This window comes from Puma concolor, chromosome A3 (genome assembly GCF_028749965.1).
Source record: "Puma concolor isolate L17-30 chromosome A3, mPumCon1.1.hap2, whole genome shotgun sequence".
NCBI lineage: Eukaryota > Metazoa > Chordata > Mammalia > Carnivora > Felidae > Puma > Puma concolor.
The window spans coordinates 27225765-27247729 of record NC_141669.1 but is presented as its reverse complement, the minus strand read 5'-3'; the positions used below and the strand labels follow the sequence as shown (position 1 = coordinate 27247729).

The following is a 21965-nucleotide window of genomic DNA, read 5'->3' as shown; positions in this document are numbered from 1 at the left end:
TTGTCCAGGAATTTTCTTCTTTTTTGGCATCAACATTCAAGATGCTACTCTTTCTAAGAGGTTGTCTCCCAAGGGAGAAATACCATTTAAAAGATGCATTTTTGCATGTGAAAATCTCTACCGCCTTTCAAGAACCCGGGTCTTAGCAGCAATCGCCTTTAGATCCCACCCATGGCCACAGGAGGAGGGGCTTCGGTGCCACTGACAAGAGAGGCCTTCACTGCTGTTCCTGAACCCAGTGAACGAGGGGCAGAGCGGGGAACACTTTCATGTCTTCTAGCCCTAGTACTCACACAATCGGGCTAGTTTCTATAGCTTCCTTACAGAAACCATGGGTTAGGTACGCTACACATGATTCAAATTTTCTGTGCCTTAATTTTGGAACAGAATTAGGTTTTATTTGTCCCCACATTTGTTGTTTTTCCAAAGAAAGTAAATGGAGGCATTTGTTATCAGTCTATCACTCACCATTTCCATAAATAACATCTGTTTGTTTGTATGTGGAAAAGCAAGTCTGACTCAAAGGACAGATTATCTGCTGAGCTATTTGTTTACCAAGGAACAAATTTCATGACTTATTCACCAGCTTGATTAAGTGGGAGCCACTTCTCATGAGGGTCCCAGATTGTATCTACCATACAATTTCAAAGTTAGAATTCCATATAATTTAGACACTGGTTATGACAAATATTTCTGACAAAATCAAACTCCCTAAAAGAAAGTTGAGACCCTTCCCCACAGACACCGAACCTAGCCTCAGATCCTACAACATCCCACAAAGAGTCCAGGCATTAGCTGAACCAAACTGTCCAATGGTCCTCATTCACATGCCAGATTGCTTCACGTGACATTTTTCTCCCTCTAGAAAACCTTTCCTCCTTTCTTTCCACCTTTCATCCTCCTGAACCAACCCACCTACCCCCTCCCTACACAATTTTCAGCAACCTAGGCATGCCTGTTTGAACAGTGCATCTCTCCATTTTCCCCTAGCTGTTTGCACATAATCCTATTTATGTGTACTTCCTTACTTTTCCAATCTTCCTTTGGCCTCGATCAAGCCCAAGGAAACAGTCTGTATTTTTATCCTCCTCCTCTATTTATAACAAAAGTCCACCTAGTGGGCTCTCCCTCTTTGAGAACAAGAAAAGATTTTATGGTCAGAGGGGAGTGCATAGCAAAGAACACAAGCGTAGTAAATGCAGAAAAAGGAATCAAAGGCAGTATGAACTCAGACAAGGAATACTCAGGAATTCCACTGTCTATGGCAAAGGCAAAAAAGCAACTTTTACTCAAACTAATAACTGAAAGTCACAAAACTTTAAAGGAGCCAAATGCCATCAGGGTTCCATTGCCTTTGTAAGGGGGCTTGGAAACTTCACTCTTACACTAAAGGCAGACGCTAAGAAGAAAATGACCTATCACACATTACAAAATTTACATTTGGCCTGAAAGAAGGAAGAACTCAAAAGACAGAGCAAAGAGGGAAACCAAAACTTCCTGTACCTTGTGCAGGTATTCTGAATCACTGCAGCTGCCAGGCCAGAAGCAGGCACCTTGATGTGCCTCTGGGGGAGTCCAATTCAATCACACAGGCAAGAAGAATCCAGAGCAAACAGATACTACAATATGAATGCATTTTATTTTAAGAAATACTTAAGGAAGGTGAAGATATGAACATTTTTCTAACTGCTGAAGTTTGATGGGCTCAGGTGAAAGAAAAATCTGTTGAAGCAACTGGTTATATAGGAGAAAACTGGTATTCTTAAATCTCTGAATTTAGGGACTCCTGGGTGGCTCAGTTCGTTGAGCATTCAACTCTTGATTTCAGCTCAAGTCATGATCCTAGTGTTGTGGGATCAAGCCCTACAATCCCATTGCTTAGGATTCTCTCTCTCTTTTTTTCCCTCTCTCTCTCTCTCTCCCTCTGCCCTTGTTTGCCCTCTCTCATCATATATCTCAAATAATTCTCTTCATAGAATCAGAGGTATCCAAGCTTGCAGAACACAGATTCTATCATTCACTTTTTTTCTCTTCCCTGAAGCACAAACTTCTTTCTGCTCAGTTTTTAAATGACTCCATCAAATGGCCCCAACTACTTTCTCCAAGGGATTACTGCCAAGTTCAATAGAACTCATCATTATAAAAGATTTCTGCCTAAATATCCCTTTTCTCAAAGTTGTATTCCATCTTTTATTTATGTGATAAACAAAACTGAAAAATGATTAGTTGCCAATTAAAAATGAATTACTGATGTGCAGTCACACATTGTCACTTTTCCAGCTTTCAGTTAATTCTTTTTAGGTTACTCATGCTCAAATTCCTCTCTCCATCAAGACAGTGCCTCTCCTGTTGAACAGTGTGATGGTTTTAAAATCTATCCACAAATCCTTTGATACTTTCTTCAAGAGGTGAAATCTAATTCCACTTCCCTTGAGCATGGGCTGGTCTTAACAATTCGTGTCTAAAGCAAAAAATAAAACAGAAGTGATTATTTCAACTTCAGAGACTAGATCATAAAAGGCACTGCAGCTTCTGTCTTGAGCTCTCTCTGTCCAATCACTCATTCTGGGGGAAAGCCAGCTCCCAGGCCACGAGAATACTTAGAGAGCCCACAGAGAGGCCCACATGGCAAAGAACCAAAGTCTCCTGCCAAAAGCCATGTGAGTGAACAAACCTGAGAGTGGATCTTCCAGCCCCAGTCAAGCCTTCAGATGATGGCAGCCCCTGCTGATACCCTGACTGCAACTTCATGACAGAATCTGAGACAAAACCAACCAGCTAACCAACCAGCTTCTGAATTTATCAGCCAAAACCAACTAGCTAAACAACCAACTTCTGAATTTCTGAGGCACAGAAACTGTAAGATAACGTTTGTTGCTTTAAGCCACTAAGGTTTGGGTTAATTTATTATATAGTAAAATATAAATACCCACACTCCTCTTCTCTGTTCTTTTCCCCTACACACACACACACACACACACGCACATATTTCTCTGCTTTTCTTTTTCCCTAGATTCTGATAACACAGAAACAGACTTTATGGACCTTTTTAAATGTACAGAGCACTGTAAGACTCATGAAACATGTACTGAGTACCTAATGAAGCTTCAGAGCTCACATGCACCCCACAATCATTTAAGTGACACTCTTATCCCTTCAGAAACTAGGAAACTACAGAGATATTCATCAGGAACCTGACCAAGGTCATTTTGCTAGGAAATGGCAGGGCTGGGATTTCAACACAAGCCTTCACACTCTCCCCTAATGCCTCTCCTACACTTCTAGTAGGTGCTTAAGATACTAGGCACCTGGGAAGTTTGGAGCAAGGGAAGGAAACAGACTGAGCACATCCTAGGTGTTTGGCAGTATGTCAGGTGTCATCTCATTTCCTTCTTATGACAGAGTAAGTGCTAAGATTTTTATTTGACAAAGAAACTAATATTCAGAGGTTCAATGGAATAGAATACAGTAAAATGACTCACAGGCACCACTCTTCAGCATCTTGAAAACTAGGGTGGGAAAAAAAAGACACTGAGAATACTGCTCATACAGCTCATCTACCTCACGAGATTGTGGTAGGGGCCATTTGAAATAATTTGTATGGATATAATTCATAAGCTGTTAACTACTATGCAAATCCAAGAGGATATCATTACGTGTGGTCAGCTCTTAGCAGAGTAACTGTGAGGTAAAGCTCAAGCTAGTAGTGACACTTACCCCATGATATATTATACAGCAAAACCCACAAGAACGTCTAAATATGGAAAATTTCATCTCAAGATGTTTGCATTACAATCTTAATTATTATTTAAGACTCTACGATAAAGGAAAATTCCAGGGTGGACTTTGGTTCCTACAAAATTTCCAGGTAAGAGCTGATGGCTTGACTTGGTTTGAGGCATCTAAACGGATTTCAGCAAATAATTAGAATGGCTTATTTTGCATCTGACTGATTAAGTTAAACAATTCTTGCCAGAAACTCTAAGTTCAGATAATTTTTAGGCGTTATTGTCATAAAAGCCCTACAAATCATGAAGCTGACCGGTTTTTTTAACATAGTCAAATTTAGCTTTGCACCCACATAAAAATAACAGAGAAAGCTCAAGTAGCACTCTTTTTTTCCACCTTTTTTACTGAAATATAGTTGAAACACAATGTTACATTCATGTCAGGTGTACAACGCAGTGTTTCAATAACTATGTCCATGGTGCTGTGCTCATCGCAAGTATAGCTACCATTGGTCACCATATCGGGTAAAGTGGCACTCCTCCCAATGAGTAAGATCAGTTTAGGCAATTTTTTAAAATATTTTTTAATGTTTGTTTTTGAAAAAGAGAGAGAGAGAGCGTGTGCACAAGTGGGGGAGGGGCAGAGAGACAGGGGGACAGAGAATCCGGAGCAGGCTCTGCCCTGACAGTAGCAAGCCCAATGGAGGGCTCGAACTCATGAACCATGAGATCATGACCCTAGCCAAAGTTGGACGCTTAACCGACTGAGCCACCCAGGCATCCTGGTTTGGGCAATTTTTAACTCAATGTATTTTTGGTTCCCAAGAAACTTATACAAATACATGTAGGATAAATTTTAAATAGTCCATATACTAGTATCATGATGCAACATACTGACTTAATTTAACAGCAAGCACTCAGTACAGTGGTTGGCACACAGTAAGTACCCAATAGATGAGAAAAATGCAATCTATGGAGTGTCACTGGTGGAGACAAATAGCTTATGTCCAAATTTCCTAATTATCTGATGCTCAGAGACAAGAATATAGTTTCTAGTACCTTTAGCAGGTTTTTAAAACATACATATTATATGTTCTTGAGGTATATTAAGGTGTGGTTTGGAAACTGGGATCTCTGACAAGAAACATTATGAATCACTTTCTCCACTAAGAGTCTTTTTTAAAACTTTAAAAAGAGGCATCTAATTTTGCTCCATTTCCACACTGGAGACATGGCAGAGCACGCCTGACAGGTATTTACACGCATGCCCCACTGTGGCTGCCCGAAAACCCATACCAGAAAAAGAGGAGAAGGAGGCATGATGGGATTTCAGGGGTCTTCTAAAAAGGTTTCTGTCCACACTCACTCATGAACTGAAACTGGACATTTTCCATTCGATGTAATCAAGAATCCGAGACCTGAAAACATTTCTATTAAAAATCCAAATGGGCACTGAGGCATAAATATGGTTAACGCAGCAGGCCCTATGAAAGCCCAGACCACGAGGACAATTCTGAGTGCTGCAGTGGTCTTGGGGAAAATATGGAACCGGCCCCACTTACTTCTCTGTGCATCTACCAACCTACCCCAAGCTTTCTCAGACAGAAGATGTAGACAGGATTAAGGGGGTAAAGAGGGGTAAAGCAGCTGGGTTTTCCTGCTCTAAATGATAGTCTTTGGTGCTCTGAGACATCAAGACACGCAGCTCTTAGAGGGAAGGTTCACACAGAATGTGTGCTCGCTGGGGTCTCCACCTACAATACAATTCAGGGGGGTGCACCCTTTCTCAAGGGAGATGGGACTGAACAGGAAAGCTCTGCACAGCAATGCAGAAGATGCAAGTCCCAAGACAACCCAGGAACAGCTGGCCACATAAGCCTGACCTTATGGAGACTTGAATATGCTTCAATAACTGGGATGACATTAAGAATCCACAGTACTTTCACCAACGCATTATATGTTGCCCTATGGTCAGTCCTTTTCAGAAAATGCTGTTGACGCTGATATGAACATGGCAGCTGTTTCATGACGGCTGTTTCTGCTTCTACTTGGTATTCTACTTCTGTTCCAGTTTCTTACTGTTCAACTCTAACTTAACTTACAAATTCCTTGAAAAATTCTGATTGATCTTATTTCATCAGATCATACCTCTTAGGGAATGCTCTTCTGGGAGGCCACCTTACAGCAGCTTACAGCACCTTACAGCAGATTGGTTTTCTTGAGTCAAGGGCCTACCCTTCTTCTGGTTCACTGTGGCAAGAAGGTGTAGTCCCCCAGAGTAGCATTTTTACCTGTATGTATCCTGTCTGATTAAAACAGCATCACCAGCTCTAAGACTAACAATTATCCAGATTGTTTTACAAAGTAAATCTTCTGGGGTGCCTGGGTGGTTTAGTGGGTTGAGCATCCAACTTCAGCTCAGATCATGATCTCGTGGTTCATGAGTTCGAGCCCCGCATCAGGCTCTGTGCTGACAGCTCAGAACCTGGAGCCTGCTTCAGATTCTGTGTATCCCTCTCTCTCTGCTCCTCCCCCACTCATGCTCTGTCTCTCTCTCTCAAATAAACATTAAATAAATAAATAAATAAATAAATAGTAAATCTTCCCTGTTAAGGTAAACTAAGAAAAGCAGATGTCAAAGGAACTGGCATGTGAGCAGACCAGATACATGCCTTTTTTATGGTATAAGGAAGAGTGGAACCATACAACTTAAAGCTCAGAGCTGGCACACTGTCTTTCTGCCTGCAGTCCATTAGTAAAAAGCAGGTCACCCAGGCAAGCTCAATGTCGACGGGGTGGAAAAGTCCACTATACCCACAAGGAAGCCATGGCAAGAAGGAGGAAGGAAGAATTACATGTATGTAAGATCTACATTTTTATTAGTTATTCTGGTATGAAAAAAATTTCATGAAAAAAGTTAAGCTGGTCAGGGAAATATTATCAAAATATAGGTGCCTCCCTCTCTCCCTATAAAAACAAACTAAAGCACACTTAAATAGTGCTCTGTTTTTGTTAAATATCTACAGTTACAAAAACCTAAGAAAAAGACCTTTGGACCAGAAAGCATCTACTTAACTGAATCAACAAAGGCAGCATAATATCTTTGAATGGCCAGTAAAGGGAAAAAAATACCAAAAGATTTTGTTTGGGGAGTGTTCCTCTGTAACCAACCCTCCAAAGTAAAGCAGAGCCTGCTTCAGTGGCTCTGGAAGGAATGTAAACTGAACGCGTGGGAGGAAGAGCTCCAGTTTCTTCGGGATCTGAGGCAGGCAGTGGTGATCGTGCGATGCACCTGTAGTCATTAAGTGGCGTTCATTACAAAAAGAAGCACAGCTGCCTGGTGTGTGAGGTTCCAGACATCGTTACCAGAGAGCACTCAATCCCACGCAAGCAGCCCCGGGTCATCTACCAAAGGGAACCACCCCACTGACCACCACCGACCGCCCTCCCACCTGCTGTCTAGATTGTTTTTCTTCCCCAAAGCTCTCTAAGTCTGTTTCTAGGATACGGGGGTTTTTTAAATAACTATGATGTTTTTCACAAGAGCAATCACTGCCTGTTTCAAGTTATCATTTAGTTAAAAAAGCTGGGACCTTGGAAGAGTCAACATGTGAAACACAGTTAGGGCTACAAGAATTTTTTTTAATGAATACTTGCAATATGGATAATGTAGGCAGCTGCAAAAAATAACTCTTTAAATAACACACATTTATATATGTGATTAAATATAAATGTGTATATATACATATACATACATCATGTGTACACATTTCATGGTTTAATGTTTTCCTGTCAGAAGAAGTACTCAAATATAACCATATTGCAATTACCTTTTTTAGGGAAGAAAGGTTTCCCTCCCATTCCAGCCATGTGTCAACTTGTACTTCCTCTGTATGGGAACACAGCCCTTGGGCAGCTGGGTTTCAGTACAGATACATTTCAATTTCACAAGGGGCTAACACTTAGTAAATATAAAAAAAAAAAAAAACATGCAGAACTGCAGAAAAGTACAACACAAGCTCTTTAAGAAAGGTCATAAAATGTAAGGAAGATAGGGAAGTCTTTACCTCCAAGTGGGGACACACACAGACTCACCATAAGGCACTAATTTTCAATGCTAAAAGGACCCCTCTTTAAAGAGGCTAAACCAAGCAAATACAAATTCTATTTCAATTCCCTTTGGAACATCTCATTAGCAGTATTTTGTACAATCCTGTTTATGTCAAATCAAAACTATCACTTCAACTCTAACAATGATTGTTCCCTAGAAACTAATTTTCTTATTCAGAAATAAAATCAAAGTAAAGCCCTCAATTTCTGGCAAAGAGATCCAAAGACTGAGAAGGCAGCACCTCTTCTTTTTCAAATGCAGGTTTTCTCCTCCCAAAATGCTGCTTTGTACTTTCCAGGCAATCTATAAATTCATCCGTAGTTATTTTCCCCCACCAATATCACAGTTTGATCGTAGAGTATTCTGGAATCATACAGTATCTATTTCTCAATATCTTGAACTCGGTCTCAACACCCAGAAATATCCTTGGATTACTTTGTTTATTTATTTTGAAATCTTGGGCCCTTGGGATTGAAACCTCCTTCTCTGGCATGAAAGGCTGCCCATTGGGGAACTGAGATTACATAACCCTTCACTCTAGGTTTTCCTCCACTGTTGTTTTTAACATCACTGGATAAGTTTCTTGGAAGTGTTTATAATCCGTCTATGTCTACTATTTCCCAGCGCTCTTCCACTGTGTGTAAGGAATCAAGAAGCAAAGAGAACGTTCATGTTCACCTACATGCCTGGACTGAGATGTGATCAAACAACTCCTGGATAAAACATATCAACCCGCCCTCACCACCCCCAAATGAGACACAGCGGCCAAGGCAAGACTGCACATGGAACTTTATGTACAACAAGTAATACCTGCTCTTCAATGGAATATAGATTCTTAAGGGCATCAGCTCAGCAAAACGCTGGTCCTTCATCCACATTCCCTGGAATGCTTTCTCAAGCATCAGTTTGTACCTATTTATGCTGTTGCTTTTCTGTCTAGGCTTTGAAACCAACAAGGATTTTGTCGGAAATAACTGAAGAATGGATGATTTTCTTCTATCCACCTACAGTGCTAACATCCACACTGACATACAGCTGGAAAGTGGCTCAAGGTTCCTTATTCCCACACAAAGTGTGGTATGGGGTGACCAAGCAGCCCAATCAGGAGTTTGATTTCACAAGGGAAAAAGCATGGAGCTTTACCATAATTCCTTCCTCAAAGCAGTCTTTTTTTTCACATCTGGTATTTTAAATGCTAAATCATTTCTTTGTTCGTTTTCATCAGCTTCTTGTAAGATCTAGTTTCTGGCTGGTCCCACTTCCACTGCCACTTAGTACCCACTGGATTGGCGTGGGGTCAATCCTACAGACATTTATCTGCACATGACAAGCCAAAGGTGGTCTCCATGCAAGGAAGGCTTCCAGGGCTGCAGAACACAGGCCCACAGAACTCCCCTTCCCGAGAGGTGCACACCATCCATTGGCAGAGCTGTGCCCCAGTGGGGCTCCCATCAATCAGTAACTGTCAGTGAGGGCACCACGGAGACCTGGAGTTGCCAGCACAGGCAGTTTCTCCTTCTGCTGTTGCTTTTCTCTCCTCTCAGGCATGTCCTGGAGTAAGGCTAGGCTGCTTCTCAGGACCAGACTCTCCTTTAACTGCCTTTCCAAACTGTTCCTCCTCTGAAGATCTCCCTCTCACACTTCACCACACACAGAAGAATCTGGCTCTGATTTCCTCACCTCTACTGATTCCATCTACATTTGCCTTTATCCAATTGCCGGTCCAGGGTTTCTCCTCCTCTTCTGTGAGGAGGTGGAGGACGACAGGTGGAGGACGAATTTGGTCTTTCTTCCTCAAACCACCTTCTGTCCCCTGGTGGGTACTGTCAACCACACCATGGGCTCTCTCCCTGCGATGACTCGAACCGGCACTGGGCATCCAGAGCCTTTAAGCAGTGTTCTTATCCACCTCCTGGAAGTGGCTGGGACAAGCAGAACTGTCCCAGCCAAAGGCTGCCTGTCTCCTAGTCTTTGGATTTGTTCTGCCAAAGAAAACCCCTTGTTGGCTCTGAGCCTTTGCACAACCACTATCGTCTCACAGTAACAACCAGGAAGTGCACAGTTTCGCTGGTAACCTCTTCGCTGCACCAGTCTGCAACCACACACAGTCTTCACTCCAGATGTATGAACTTACTTTTTCAAGGAGGAGACAGAACATCAAACCTGAGATGCTTCCATGTTTATTAGGCTTCTCGATGTCACAGCACATCCAACCACAGCGTCACCTTAAGTAAAAACAGCAGGTCTCGGGTGCCCAGAGAGTCCGTGCTCTTCATTGCCTGAGACTGTGGGCTGCCATCAAGCCAGAACTGAGATGCTGGGGCTCGGGCAGGAAGGCTGCTGCTGTGAGAACAACCGAGTCTTTGCCTCCCCTTCTCAGACCTGAAACCTGGTGGCTGTTCTATCTTCAAATGGGGGAGCCAGGAATTCCAGTTAGCCTGTGACCGACTGCTGGGCAGTTGCTGGGCTGGCTGGTCTATTTCAAGGACCGAGAGAAGTTAGTACAGACCACAGGATCCGGGACTAAGAAGTCTCCTGTGGTCCCAGCACAGAAAGGATTACAGTTTCTTCTGTCTAAAGGGGCCCTATGGGGGCTGTGGACCTGCTTCCTGCACCACCATGACTACTTATTCAAACAGAGAGGCTATGCTCAACACTAAAAATAGTGGACCTGTCCTGAGCTCTTTTGTAACAGTACCATGTGTCTGAAATGCCAGTAATCAATCTCTCCCCCATATTTCAGCACATCAGAAGATAAACTGGAAATTCTTTTAATAATCTGACCCATATCTGCTTTTATTTTTATTTATTTTGAGAGAGAGAGAGAGAGAGAGAGAGAGAGAGCAAGCAATTACATGAGAGGGGCAGAGAGAGAGGGAGAGAGAGAATCCCAAGCAGGCTCTGCACTCTTAGTGCAGAGCCTCACATGGGGCTTGAACCCACAAACTGCAAGATCATGACCTGAGCCAAAATCAAGAGTCAGATGCTTAACTGACTGAGCCACCCAGGCACCCCTGAAATGCCAATAATCAATCTCTCCCCTACACTGCAGCACATCACAAGATAAACTGGCAATTCTTTTAATAGTCTGACTTACATCTGCTTTTAAATCTTGAAAGAAGGTAGTATATAAAACAGGACACCTGTCTTTCCTGAAATTTAAAGTTTCTGCTATGAACTTAAAGAACTAAAATTTTAGGTGACTTTAAAATACAAATAGCTGTTTACAGGGTGCCTGGGTGGCTCAGATGAGCATCTGACTTTGGCTCACGTCATAATGTCACAGTTCGTGAGTTCGAGCCCCGCCGTCGGGCTGAGAGCTTAAAGCCTGGAGCCTGCTTCAGATTCTGTGTCTCCCTCTCTCTCTCTCTGCCCCTCTCCTGCTCATGCTCTGTCTCTCTCTGTCTCTCAAAAATAACTAAATGTTTAAAAAAAATTTTTTTTAATATAAATAGCTCTTTAAAAGCTAAGTCCACCTTGAGGCACCTGAGTGGCTCAGTCGGTTGAGCATCTGACTTCAGCTCAGGTCATGATCTCACGGTCTGTGAGTTCGAGCCCCGCATCAGGGTCTGTGCTCAGAGCCTGGAGCCTGGTTGGGATTCTGTGTCTCCCTCTCTCTCTGCCCCTCCCCCACTCGTGCTCTGTCTCTCTCTCTGTCAAAAATAAGCAAACATTACAAAAAAAATTTTTTTAAGCTAAGTCCACCTTGATAGGAAAACCATTGGAATGGGCAATGGAAAATCTGATTTAGAGAAGTTTACATTTCTAAAAATTTCCAAACACGCTAAGATACAGTAGAAGAGACTAAGTAGCTGTACCGTTAAACCAGAGAGTGATTGTCCCATCTTTCAGCTCTTCGGACTCTCTGTACAACCTACAAACCATTTCAATTACAGGGGTATTTCAGCTCATCCTCAAGATCTCCTTTTGAAGGAAGTCTACTACCTGTCTACCTATCTTCGTAAGCTCCCCAGTACTCACAACCCCAAAGATAAAAAACGCCCTTCCACCACAGACTCTAACAGAAATATTCTCTGCTTTTACCATTATCCAGCATCCCATGGTGTTTTCACTACAACCACCGTCTGGTGTGGATACTCATCTTACCTTCAAAGGGCTTTTTCTAGAGAGTTAAGTCAAACTAATCTCTTTTTGCACAAATTATTTGGGTTTCCTCCTGAACATATGCTATACTAATAATCTGGATAGTTTTTATGAGGTGGTATTGCAAATGTTACCATGTCATTTTAACTTTTCTTCCCTTGCGTTACAAATACTACCAAAATCAACACAACAGAATCTTATTTCCATACTCAATTCTTTCCTAGAAGTCACCAAGGAAGACCCCCCTCACCCCAAACCATCTCTAGAGAGAGCCAATGAGCTCCACTCCCGGGAGTTGTAACTACTTCTGTAGTGCAAAAAAAAAAAAAAAAAAAAAAAAAAAAGTTATATTAATATTTTTAACATAACATGGCTTTTAATATATTCAGATTATACAATCATCATGACCATCTAATTCCACAGTTATGTATTGACCCAAAAAAACTCCTTATCCATAAACAATCACGACCCATTCCCCCTCCCCGCAACCCCTAGCAATCACTCATCTACTTTCTGTCCATGTGAAGTTGCCTCTTTGGGACACTTCATATAATGGAATTTTGTGTGATCTGAATCCTTTCGTGTCTGGATTCCTTCACTCCACATGTTTTCAAGGTTCATTCACGTTGTGGCATGTATCACTATCCCATTCCTTCTTTATGGCTGAACAACCCATTGTAAGATCTACCGCATTTTGTTTATCCATTCATCAGATGATAGACATTTTGGTTGTTCGCGCTTCTTGGCTATTATGAATGATGCTGCTATGAACATGTGTATACAAGTTTTTGTGTGAACATATGTTTTCAATTCTCTTGAGTATATACCTAGAAGTGGAAATGCTGGGTCATATAGCAACTATGTTTAACTTTTGGAGGAACTCAGGTGATAGCTTAATGTGATTCAGTCTAGCCAGATGGGGGTTACTGGTTCATCCAATAAAAATGTTATTTCTGTCAATATTAAAAGGCTTTCTTTAAACAGCCAGGAGTAACATCCATTATTTTCCCAATTGCTGTGTGGCCTGTCACTCTAACATGAAAGGAAACTAGACTTATCAGAAAAGACTGGTTTCCTGGTAGTTCATGCTTTTCTGGCTGTCTTCAAACTAGTGGCGATTTATCTGAGAATCATCACAGTGAGGAGGGTGGGTTGCTGAGGACAGTGACAATGAAGGACAGCTGCTTACAGGCAGCACCTCTTGGACAGCTTTTGATTCAATGGCTATATTCTAGCACCTACAGGTCCAAAATCTAGATGTTTTCAGTACACTGTAAGAGTGAGCCACTAGATCAACACCCAGAAAACTATAGCCCATGAGACCAATCTAGTCAGCCACTCAGTTTTGTGTTTTTTTTTTAAACAATCTGCCAGCTAAGAATGATTTTTCACATTTTTAAACAGTCACATTTTTAACAGTTATGTAAGAACCTATATATAACATCCTCAATTATGTATCTTGGCTCATCAAGCCTGAAGGATTTATTATCAGATCCTTTAAGAAAAAAGTTTACAGACCCGTGCTCTAGCTGATGCTCATGCAAATTAAATTCTCTTAAGACCAATGAAAGAAGCATAGCACCATTATCAATTTCTCACTGGAGATATCCAGTAAGCAGCCAATGTCCAACGCAGGATGTAGAGTGGAGTAACCTAGGAAGTGGCTCAGAAGGATGGGAAATGCACAGAATCAAAATGGGAAAAGCAGTATGGGCACAGTGGTTAGGGAAGGAGAGTTAAGCCATCAAACCTCTGTGAAACTCTAATAAAATCTTCATTCGTCACAGCAGAGAACACCTCCCTAGCAACTTGATAGTTTGTTTCTCCCTATCTACCTTGTTTTATCTAGAGAGTGCTAGACTTAACACATTAACACATTCTGCTTCACTGAACCCATCACCCCCCATTGTCATCCCTTTCCTGCTTACTCTGACCATTTCGCTCTTGGCCTACCAGGTGTCAAATGCACATCCTTATTCCCTTGGTCTTGCAGGGCTGCGGCCACCCCTTATTAGGAGGTGATTAATCTACACCATGCTCAGAGCTCTAGATAAACATCATTACTGCTGTTTGCAAGATACTATTAAAACTACCAACTGGTCATTGCAGTAGACCACCTTCTTTATCCCAATGAAACAGAAAAACAACACTTGTCTTTTGCCAACCTCAATGTTTTCACTAGTCCCCCAAGCTTCTTGAAAGTAATGGCAGTGGACGGTTTTGACACACTGGTCCCTCAGACTCTTCCCAAGATAGATGATCTCTACCTGCTCGGAATACCTTCTGTTTTTCTCATAAGTCAGAATTTCAGAATTATCTGCTCCTACAACTGGACCTTCAAATTCTTCAGCAAATTGAGAGGTTCATATGTTTGTACTTGACCTCCTCTACAAAGATGAAATTAAAGACACTAGAAGTCCCTGCTTTTCCTCAGACTTCCCTTACTAATGTCTCTTCCTTTCTCCTACATGTAAGGTTTTCTTGGGGGCTCCTTTCACCTAATACAAAGCTGGATGTGGGGAGACCTCACTTTTACGTTCTTATTATGACTTGTTCCTCCTTTCTAGTTTTAATCTTTCTATTGTTGTTCTTACTCGATTTTGCTATTTCCATATCCTCATGGTCCTGCCAAATTACCTCCTTTTAAAACTTTCCCATTAGCCTTCCAACTCTCAATAGAGTTCTGGTCTCAGCAAAAAATAGCCACATCTCCCTTCCTGGCCTGCTTCGGTTAGTTCTATATGCCTGCTTCAGTTAGTTCCTGGGCTTCTTTTTTGAACAGTCATTAAATCCTAGGGAGTTTGAGCAAAGAACTCCATCACTGTGATTACGTGTTAGTCTGAATTCGTTTACTAGCTCCCAGCTATGGAGAAACTACATTTTTTATAATTTGTTTTTATTTTAGAGAGAAAGAGCACAAGCAGGGAGAGAGGCAGAGAAAGAAGAGAGAGAAAGAGAGACAGAATCTTAAACAGGCTCCACTCTCAGCACGGAGCCCGATGCAGGGCTTGATTTCACGACCCAGGGATCATGACCTGAGCCAAAATCAAGATTTGGACACTCAACCGACTGAGCCACCCAGATGCCCCAGAGAAACTACCTTTAAACAGAATGAGTGGCAAATTTATGGACAATACAGATCTTCCTGTTTTTCTAAATTATAATTTCATCTTCCAGAAGACCCTTCAGCAAAGGTTCGAGCGTTTAAAATACACACAACAGGGGTGCCTGGGTGGCTCAGTCAGTTAAGTGTCCAACTCTTGCTCAGGTCAGGTCATGATCTCATGGTTCGTGAGATGGAGTCCCCATATCGGTTCTGCAGTGTGGAGCCTGCTTGGGATTCATTCAATCATTCATTCATTCATATTCTCTCTCTCCCTCTCTCTCTCCCTAAATAAATAAATAATCATTTAAAATAAAATAAATTACACACAACACATGGGGGGACCAGTCATTCCAATAATGAATCATCGACAAACCAAAACCGGTCTCATCTCTAGTCTTAATACCAGAGAGTTCAGACCACCTTTTCCTGACACTTTCATATAGTTCAAAATTCTCTTCCTTACCAGTATGATTATAAGCTTTCAAAAACTCTCCTCCCATCACATTCTAATTCTGGAGAACATCTAAGAAATACATGATCTATATAATAACCCAAGGAAACAACATTGGGGTTATTTTTCAAATAAGATTAGAAAAATATCATATACTCAGCGATATTCACACAGAACAGGTTATCAAGCACTTACCCCAAAGGACCTTTTTTTTTTTTTAAGGTTTATGTATTTTTGAGAGAGAGAGAGCATGAGCAGGGGAGAGGCAGAGAAAGAGCAGGATAAAGGATCTGAAGCTGGCTTTGTGCTGAGAGCGGAGAGCCCAGGTTGGGGCTCTAACTCTCAAAGCATGAGATCATGACCTGAGCTGAAGTCGGATGCTCAACCAACTGAGCCACCCAGCTGCCCCTCACCTGAGGACCTTTAAAACAAGATGCACACCCTGACTGTCTTGCAAATGACTAGGAATTATCACACCTAAAGGATGAGGAGATGATCTATATGGCTGCTCCATTCTTCCCTCTTGAAAATCCCCAGGACTTGCTTTCCTCATCAGCCCAATAAACCTCATCCAACTATTACTATGGGGATCCAGGCTCAGGTCACGGAGCAGAATTTTCCCAAAAGATGAAAAACACAATGTACAAACCTTGTATTAGATACTCTTTCTGTTAAGCGACCAATTGTAAGAGAAGAGTCAATCACTCCAGAAGAGTGACCAACTTAGGGAGGTGGGGGTGGGCCCGGGGAATCAAAGCCACAAAGATACAGACTCCTAAAGGGCCAAACAGTAGTAAAAACTCCCTCTCAGCTATTTTGCACTCCTCTTGGTGGTGAAAGACAGTCCTTTTCAACCTCACAACTGGCATTCTTTTTCATTACTTGTGGCGCAGGCAATCAGTCAACGTGAGACAGAGCAGGAAGCTGCTGGAACAAGCGTGTGCGTCGAGCTCTCGGCTCTGAATGGTCTGCGCCTCACTCCAGAACGTTTCCTCCAGATGCTGCCAGCAGACACTCTGTAATACCTAAACCACAAATCATCACATTCCCCACCCTTTGAGCCAGGCCTTGTCCTTGAGAGCTTCCCACATAGTGAGATATTAACCAAGCTGGCCACTGATACAATAGCTCTTTACAAATTCGGAGTAAAACCTGCCACACCATCTGCTCGATCTACTAAAAAGTGGACTCGTATCATAAAAATATCCACGGTAGGTGAACCTCAGAGAGTAATGCAGGACATTTCAGACATTTCACACGGACTGAATCCTGGATAGCTTGCTAAAGAAAATATTTTATCAATGTAAACATGTCAGGCATACAAGTGTATCTAAAATTAGAGCAAGTATGTGTCAGAAATGGAGCCATCTTGCAGAAACAGAATTACAGGCAGGTCACTCCAGATTCTTTGCCAATATCCAAGGAAACCGCCTTTCCTCAAAATAAAGAAACCGTCCTGCTATCTGGTTGTTCTGGGAACCAGGGAGGGTTTGTTGTTGTTTTCTTTTAAAGGACTCTTAAGTTTTATCTACTGTGACACATTAAAGCCCTCTAAACCAAACAAAATGTTTCCAAACTATGATGCTGTAACTTAAAAAAAGCCATTGACTGGACTATACTCACACTGAAAAGGCGCCATAACTTGACCCTGCTTGAATGTCAAAGGGAACGAACCTTCAGTGGACTGCTCTCCCGAGATCACCTTCTGGGCCGCAAAGTACTTGGGCTTCAGCACATACTCCTGGGTCTGGCCATGATGTATCATCACATTCTGTGAGGAAAGTGGTGTCACTCTGGGAAGAAACAAAGTGGGGAGAGGGAAATTAGTTATGGACTTTTGAAACCAAGAAGGAGAAAAGAAGACGTTCAATTTAGAAAGGAACGTAGATTCCATGTGAGGCTCGATTTTTCTCTTCAAATACTGTAGCGGACCACTTATAACACAAGGAACTAACCACTTACACTTAGAAACGTTAATATAAAAGAGACTCCGCTCATCTAGTCAAGAAGCATAGGCTATCTAGGCCACCACAGGTGGATTCTATCAGAAGATTTGGAGCACACAGCCTTTATGCAGAACACGGGCCATTTATATGTAAGACAGACAAAGACACATACAGAAGCGGGTACCAACATTTACAAAGTGTATTTTCCATATACTGATAAGTAGGCAGTATTGGAAACGCAAGGAAAGGAAAGGAGGAAGAAAATACAGAAAGAGGATTATGCAAGAAGTCCCCGGCTTGATCAGTCACGCAAAATTAACTGTCAACAATCAGAGCCTGTAGAGTAACCAGTGGGACCTTCCTAATGACAGAAGAAGAGAAGGTCAATCTCTTCAAGCCTCACCTTCCTGAGCTGTAACCACAGAATCACTGTCAGACAGGCCAAAGAAAAAAATGCTTGTAAAAAAAGTCGGAACACACAAAAACTGGGAAAATTTTGAATTATCTTTTGAAATTGTAATTATGGTAAGAAACACATTCAACTTTTTCTAGTTAACCTTTAAATTTTTTATGCTGTATCTCTTAACAATTAAAACTGTACTATTCAGGTTAAATGTTTTATAATTATTCATTCCTAAGAAGGGGAACAATGGTAAGAATAACGGATCACAATCTCATTTCTTCAAGACCCCACGTGAAGAACTCCGAGGACTCCCGAACACAATTACTGTGTATTCACCCTCTGGTCTGACCGTTTTCTATGGCAGTTCTCTTTTGTTGCATGTAATGGAAACTGTGCTTTTTTTAAGTAGTTTTTTAAATTTAAATTCCAGTATAATTAACATACAGTGTTACATTGGTTCTGAGAATTTTATCCAAAAAATACAAAAACACTAATTCAAAGGGATACATGCACCCCTATGTTTATAGCAGCATTATTTACAACAGCCAAATTATGGAAACAGACCAAGTGCCCATCGACAGATGAATGGATAAAGAAGATGTGGTGTATATACACAATGGAATATCATTCAGCACGTAATGTAAACTTTAAAATAACAAGTCTTTGCCCACGTTTAATAATTCCCTGAAGGACAGAACTAAAATCATTAGCTAAGTAAGACTAATAAATAATCAGACAATGTAAAGAAGATACACCAACTCATTCCAGAAAATGCTTAACTGTACCAAAACTGCTGGGACAGAGCACTGTAGCAGCAAACGGAGTCTTTGGAAGGAGACATCTCTGGTGTCATCTTGAATTTTATCACCTGGGGCATATTAAAGCCGCCTACACCAAACAAAATATTTCTAAACTATGATACTCTAACTTAGGAAATGGTTGCCTGGGATATAATCACACTGATAAGGTACCCCCAAACCCCAAAGACTCTCCCTAATAAGGGACTGTACTAAACAAGAAAAAGAAATGACATTGTGACAGGTGAGTACATAAGATCAGTTGTCAAGACACCAAAAACACCACTACACAGTGTCTTGTCAAAAGCAGTAACAGTCTTGAATAAAGTCAGTCTATTTGAGTCTAACAATGAATGAGGTATTCTGTGGGACAAGGCATCCATGAGAAAGGAAGAGGCTGGGATTAACGATGCTTCCCTCTTACCTAGTCAGTGATCTCTATCCACCACTTTAAACCTCAGAGTTGCAGGAAAGCCTAGGAAAATCCACTTTGGACCTGAGTTTTCCCAGACACAACTCCATGGAAGAGCACTCCCTCTATCACCAGACTAATGACTTAAATTACTAAAAGCCTAAGTAAGGCTTAATGTTGTAAACACTTTTGTTTTGATGATGTAAGTGTTGGTCTGAACTTGAAGTATGTTTGGTTGGAATACAGTAGAAAGTATAACAGCTGGACACATCTGGTGGTGAATGGTAAGAACCACAAGTCTACTCCATCAGCCTCAAGAAAAGGGGAAGCCCTTCTTCTCATCTCCGGGGCAACCCACTCCCCAGCTATGCTGTCATCCTGTCACTACACTGTTGACACCTGCTGGCAAAAGTACAGGCTTGCTCCTATTCAGAAGAGGACAGCCTAGCATTCCAGCTGCGACCACTGCCAGCTAGGTACAACTGGGGTCTGCCTTCTAGTGGAGTTCCTCCCTTCTCTCCCCTCTGAATCAAGGAAGTGAGAGGCGGCAAGAAATCAGCAAGAAAGAAGCTGAGAGCTTATATACGGGCTCCTTTTCTCTAAACCTAACTGGAAAGTACAGAATAAACAAATAAGATGAGCTTACCGGGTCTAGAACTTGAGCAACAACCCTCAGCCATCACTGACTTAAGGAAATGAGTAATGGTAGTTAAGTCTGACTACATTGTAAGTATTCACCATGTCACAAATTGCAAATATGGAGCTACCCCTGAACCATGCTTCCCCATTTTCCAGCTCCTTTCCTCCTTCCCAGTGCAAGTGTGTAAACACACAAGAAGAGACTGAAGCCACTCTGCACGATAGCCTCACGGAGAAGGAAGCAAAGCCATGGACAGTGATACCATGTGGGGAGAACAGAGAAAACTGTGCGCTCACTTCACAAATACACAATTGCCATCTTTTTCTCTCTTCCCTTCTTCCTCTTTTGCAGTTCATGTTCACTTTCCCCTCTAATTTCATCACTCAGTTATTTCCACTCTGGACCACTTCTAAGCCCTACAAATATATATTCTCTTTAACTCTCCTTTTTTTACCCAAGTACTTCAGGAATAATCTTTCTCCCTTCATTTCAGTTGAGATATTTTCCATTCTTCCCTTCCCTCCTCCGAGGGGGCGGGGGAGAGCTTAACTATCACTAGTGAACATCAAATTTGTCAGAGCATTACAATTTTTCTAAGAGAATACTAAAATATTTGAGAAAACTAAAAATGAAAACTACAGGATCTCTGGCTCAAACGGTTTTTAAGAAAAAAAATGGTTTTTAGATATCTATCTTACCTTCCTCCAAAGATGCCCTTAAAATTATAAGGAATAAAAAAAAAAAAAAAAGAAAAGAAAAGAAAAGATTCAGGGTGCCTAGGTAGCTCAGTCCGTTAAGTGTCTGACTTCGGCTCAGGTCATGATCTCACGGACGGTTCATGAGTTCAAGCTCTGCATCGGACTCTGTGCTGACAGCTCGGAGCCTGGAGCCTGCTTCCGATTCCGTGTCTCCCTCTCTTTCTGCCCCTCCTCCCCTCAAAAATAAAAAACGTTAAAAAAAAAAAAAAAAGGAAATATTCAAATCTAGAGTTGACGTGGCTGTTACACAATAGTACAGCTACACTAATTAAAATATTGAAATATTCTCTTCTGATAGATACCTACTATCCCAAGACCCTTAGCACCCCTCCCTACTCCCTCCACCAGGCCCCCACAAGACATCCCTTCAATCCTGTAAATAAGGAGTTAACATTCAGCAGAAATGGATCTCTGGGTGTCTGTTCCAGCATCCCTTCTGATTAATCAATACCTGTGCTACACAGGGTACTAAATATGGTCCGTGTCACCCATTAATAAACACACAAGAGATATTTCAACAAATCTGTGGGATTCAAAGTGGGATGAGAAACACTGCCTGTTGTAGCAGCATGTAGTTCAACGTGTAGTAAGAAGAACATTTTACTTAGAGACCATACACATCTACACAGGGATTGTGCTTTTATTTAACTAAAACAACCTTATAAAATATTTATCCTTACCATGTGTAGAATACTGATATTTTGTCCTCCAATCTATTTTTTGAACCACTACATTGATTTCATGACTTTGTGACTCCCTAATGGCTTGCAACCGTAGGTGTAAGGGCACTGCTCAAGAACCACTGTGTGAGGGCACAGGCACAAAGGAAGCGATCTTCGCAAGGAAACAGAGAGGATCTCTGGACCCGAAACCAAGTAAAGCAAAGGGTGATTTTAAAAAGTAGGGCTGTACACTGGTGTCTTCACTAGAAATCTGTATATAAAGTCAACTGTTCCCCAACTCTAGCAAACAGAGCGTCCAAGTCACATTTCTACTCTTCTCAGGGGAAAAAAAAAAATATGAGTATTTTCATCTAAAAGAATGGAACTATGTGGTGTAAACCACAAAACTTACTCCGCCCCTCACTCCCAGAGTAAGACCTTCTGGTTCTGGATTCTGGCTTCCCCTAGCTCAAACACTGGTCTCCTATTTCTCCCCCTAAAAAGGAGCTTGCTGGGCAACCCAGAAAACAGGGAGTTCCAGAATGATCCCAGGGTGCGGTGGGGGTGCTGGGTGGAGGGAAGGAACCACGAGAATGGAAAACAGGATTGCAATTTTGGAGACACCTGACTATATGGTATAAATGCAATTGGTAGAAAGAAAAACAGGAGAATACATTCATATCTGATGCTAGGAATATTCTCCTTCAAGAACCATGCATGAAAGCAAAGGACACATACAGAGAGAGAAATCCAAGCATCGAGTTGTACATCCATGGACAGAATATTACAAATGCTGTAACTGTCAGAAACAACCATGTTACCAACTGTGGTGATATTCGTGTACAGA

General features: G+C 41.7%; 1 protein-coding gene across 6 annotated transcripts in view; it reads right to left on the bottom strand.

Moving 5' to 3' along the window:
• LTBP1 (latent transforming growth factor beta binding protein 1) overlaps positions 1–21965 on the bottom strand; it is a 403312-nt gene that overhangs the window by 247151 nt on the left and 134196 nt on the right. For 4 of the 6 annotated variants that reach the window (XM_086700338.1, XM_086700340.1, XM_086700343.1 and 1 more), the window contains exon 4: positions 17124–17293. In XM_086700338.1, the coding sequence (XP_086556464.1) occupies positions 17124–17293 (170 nt within the window). The remainder of the gene's footprint in view (positions 1–17123; positions 17294–21965) is intronic. The other 2 variants (XM_086700339.1, XM_086700342.1) reach the window with 1 other exon arrangement.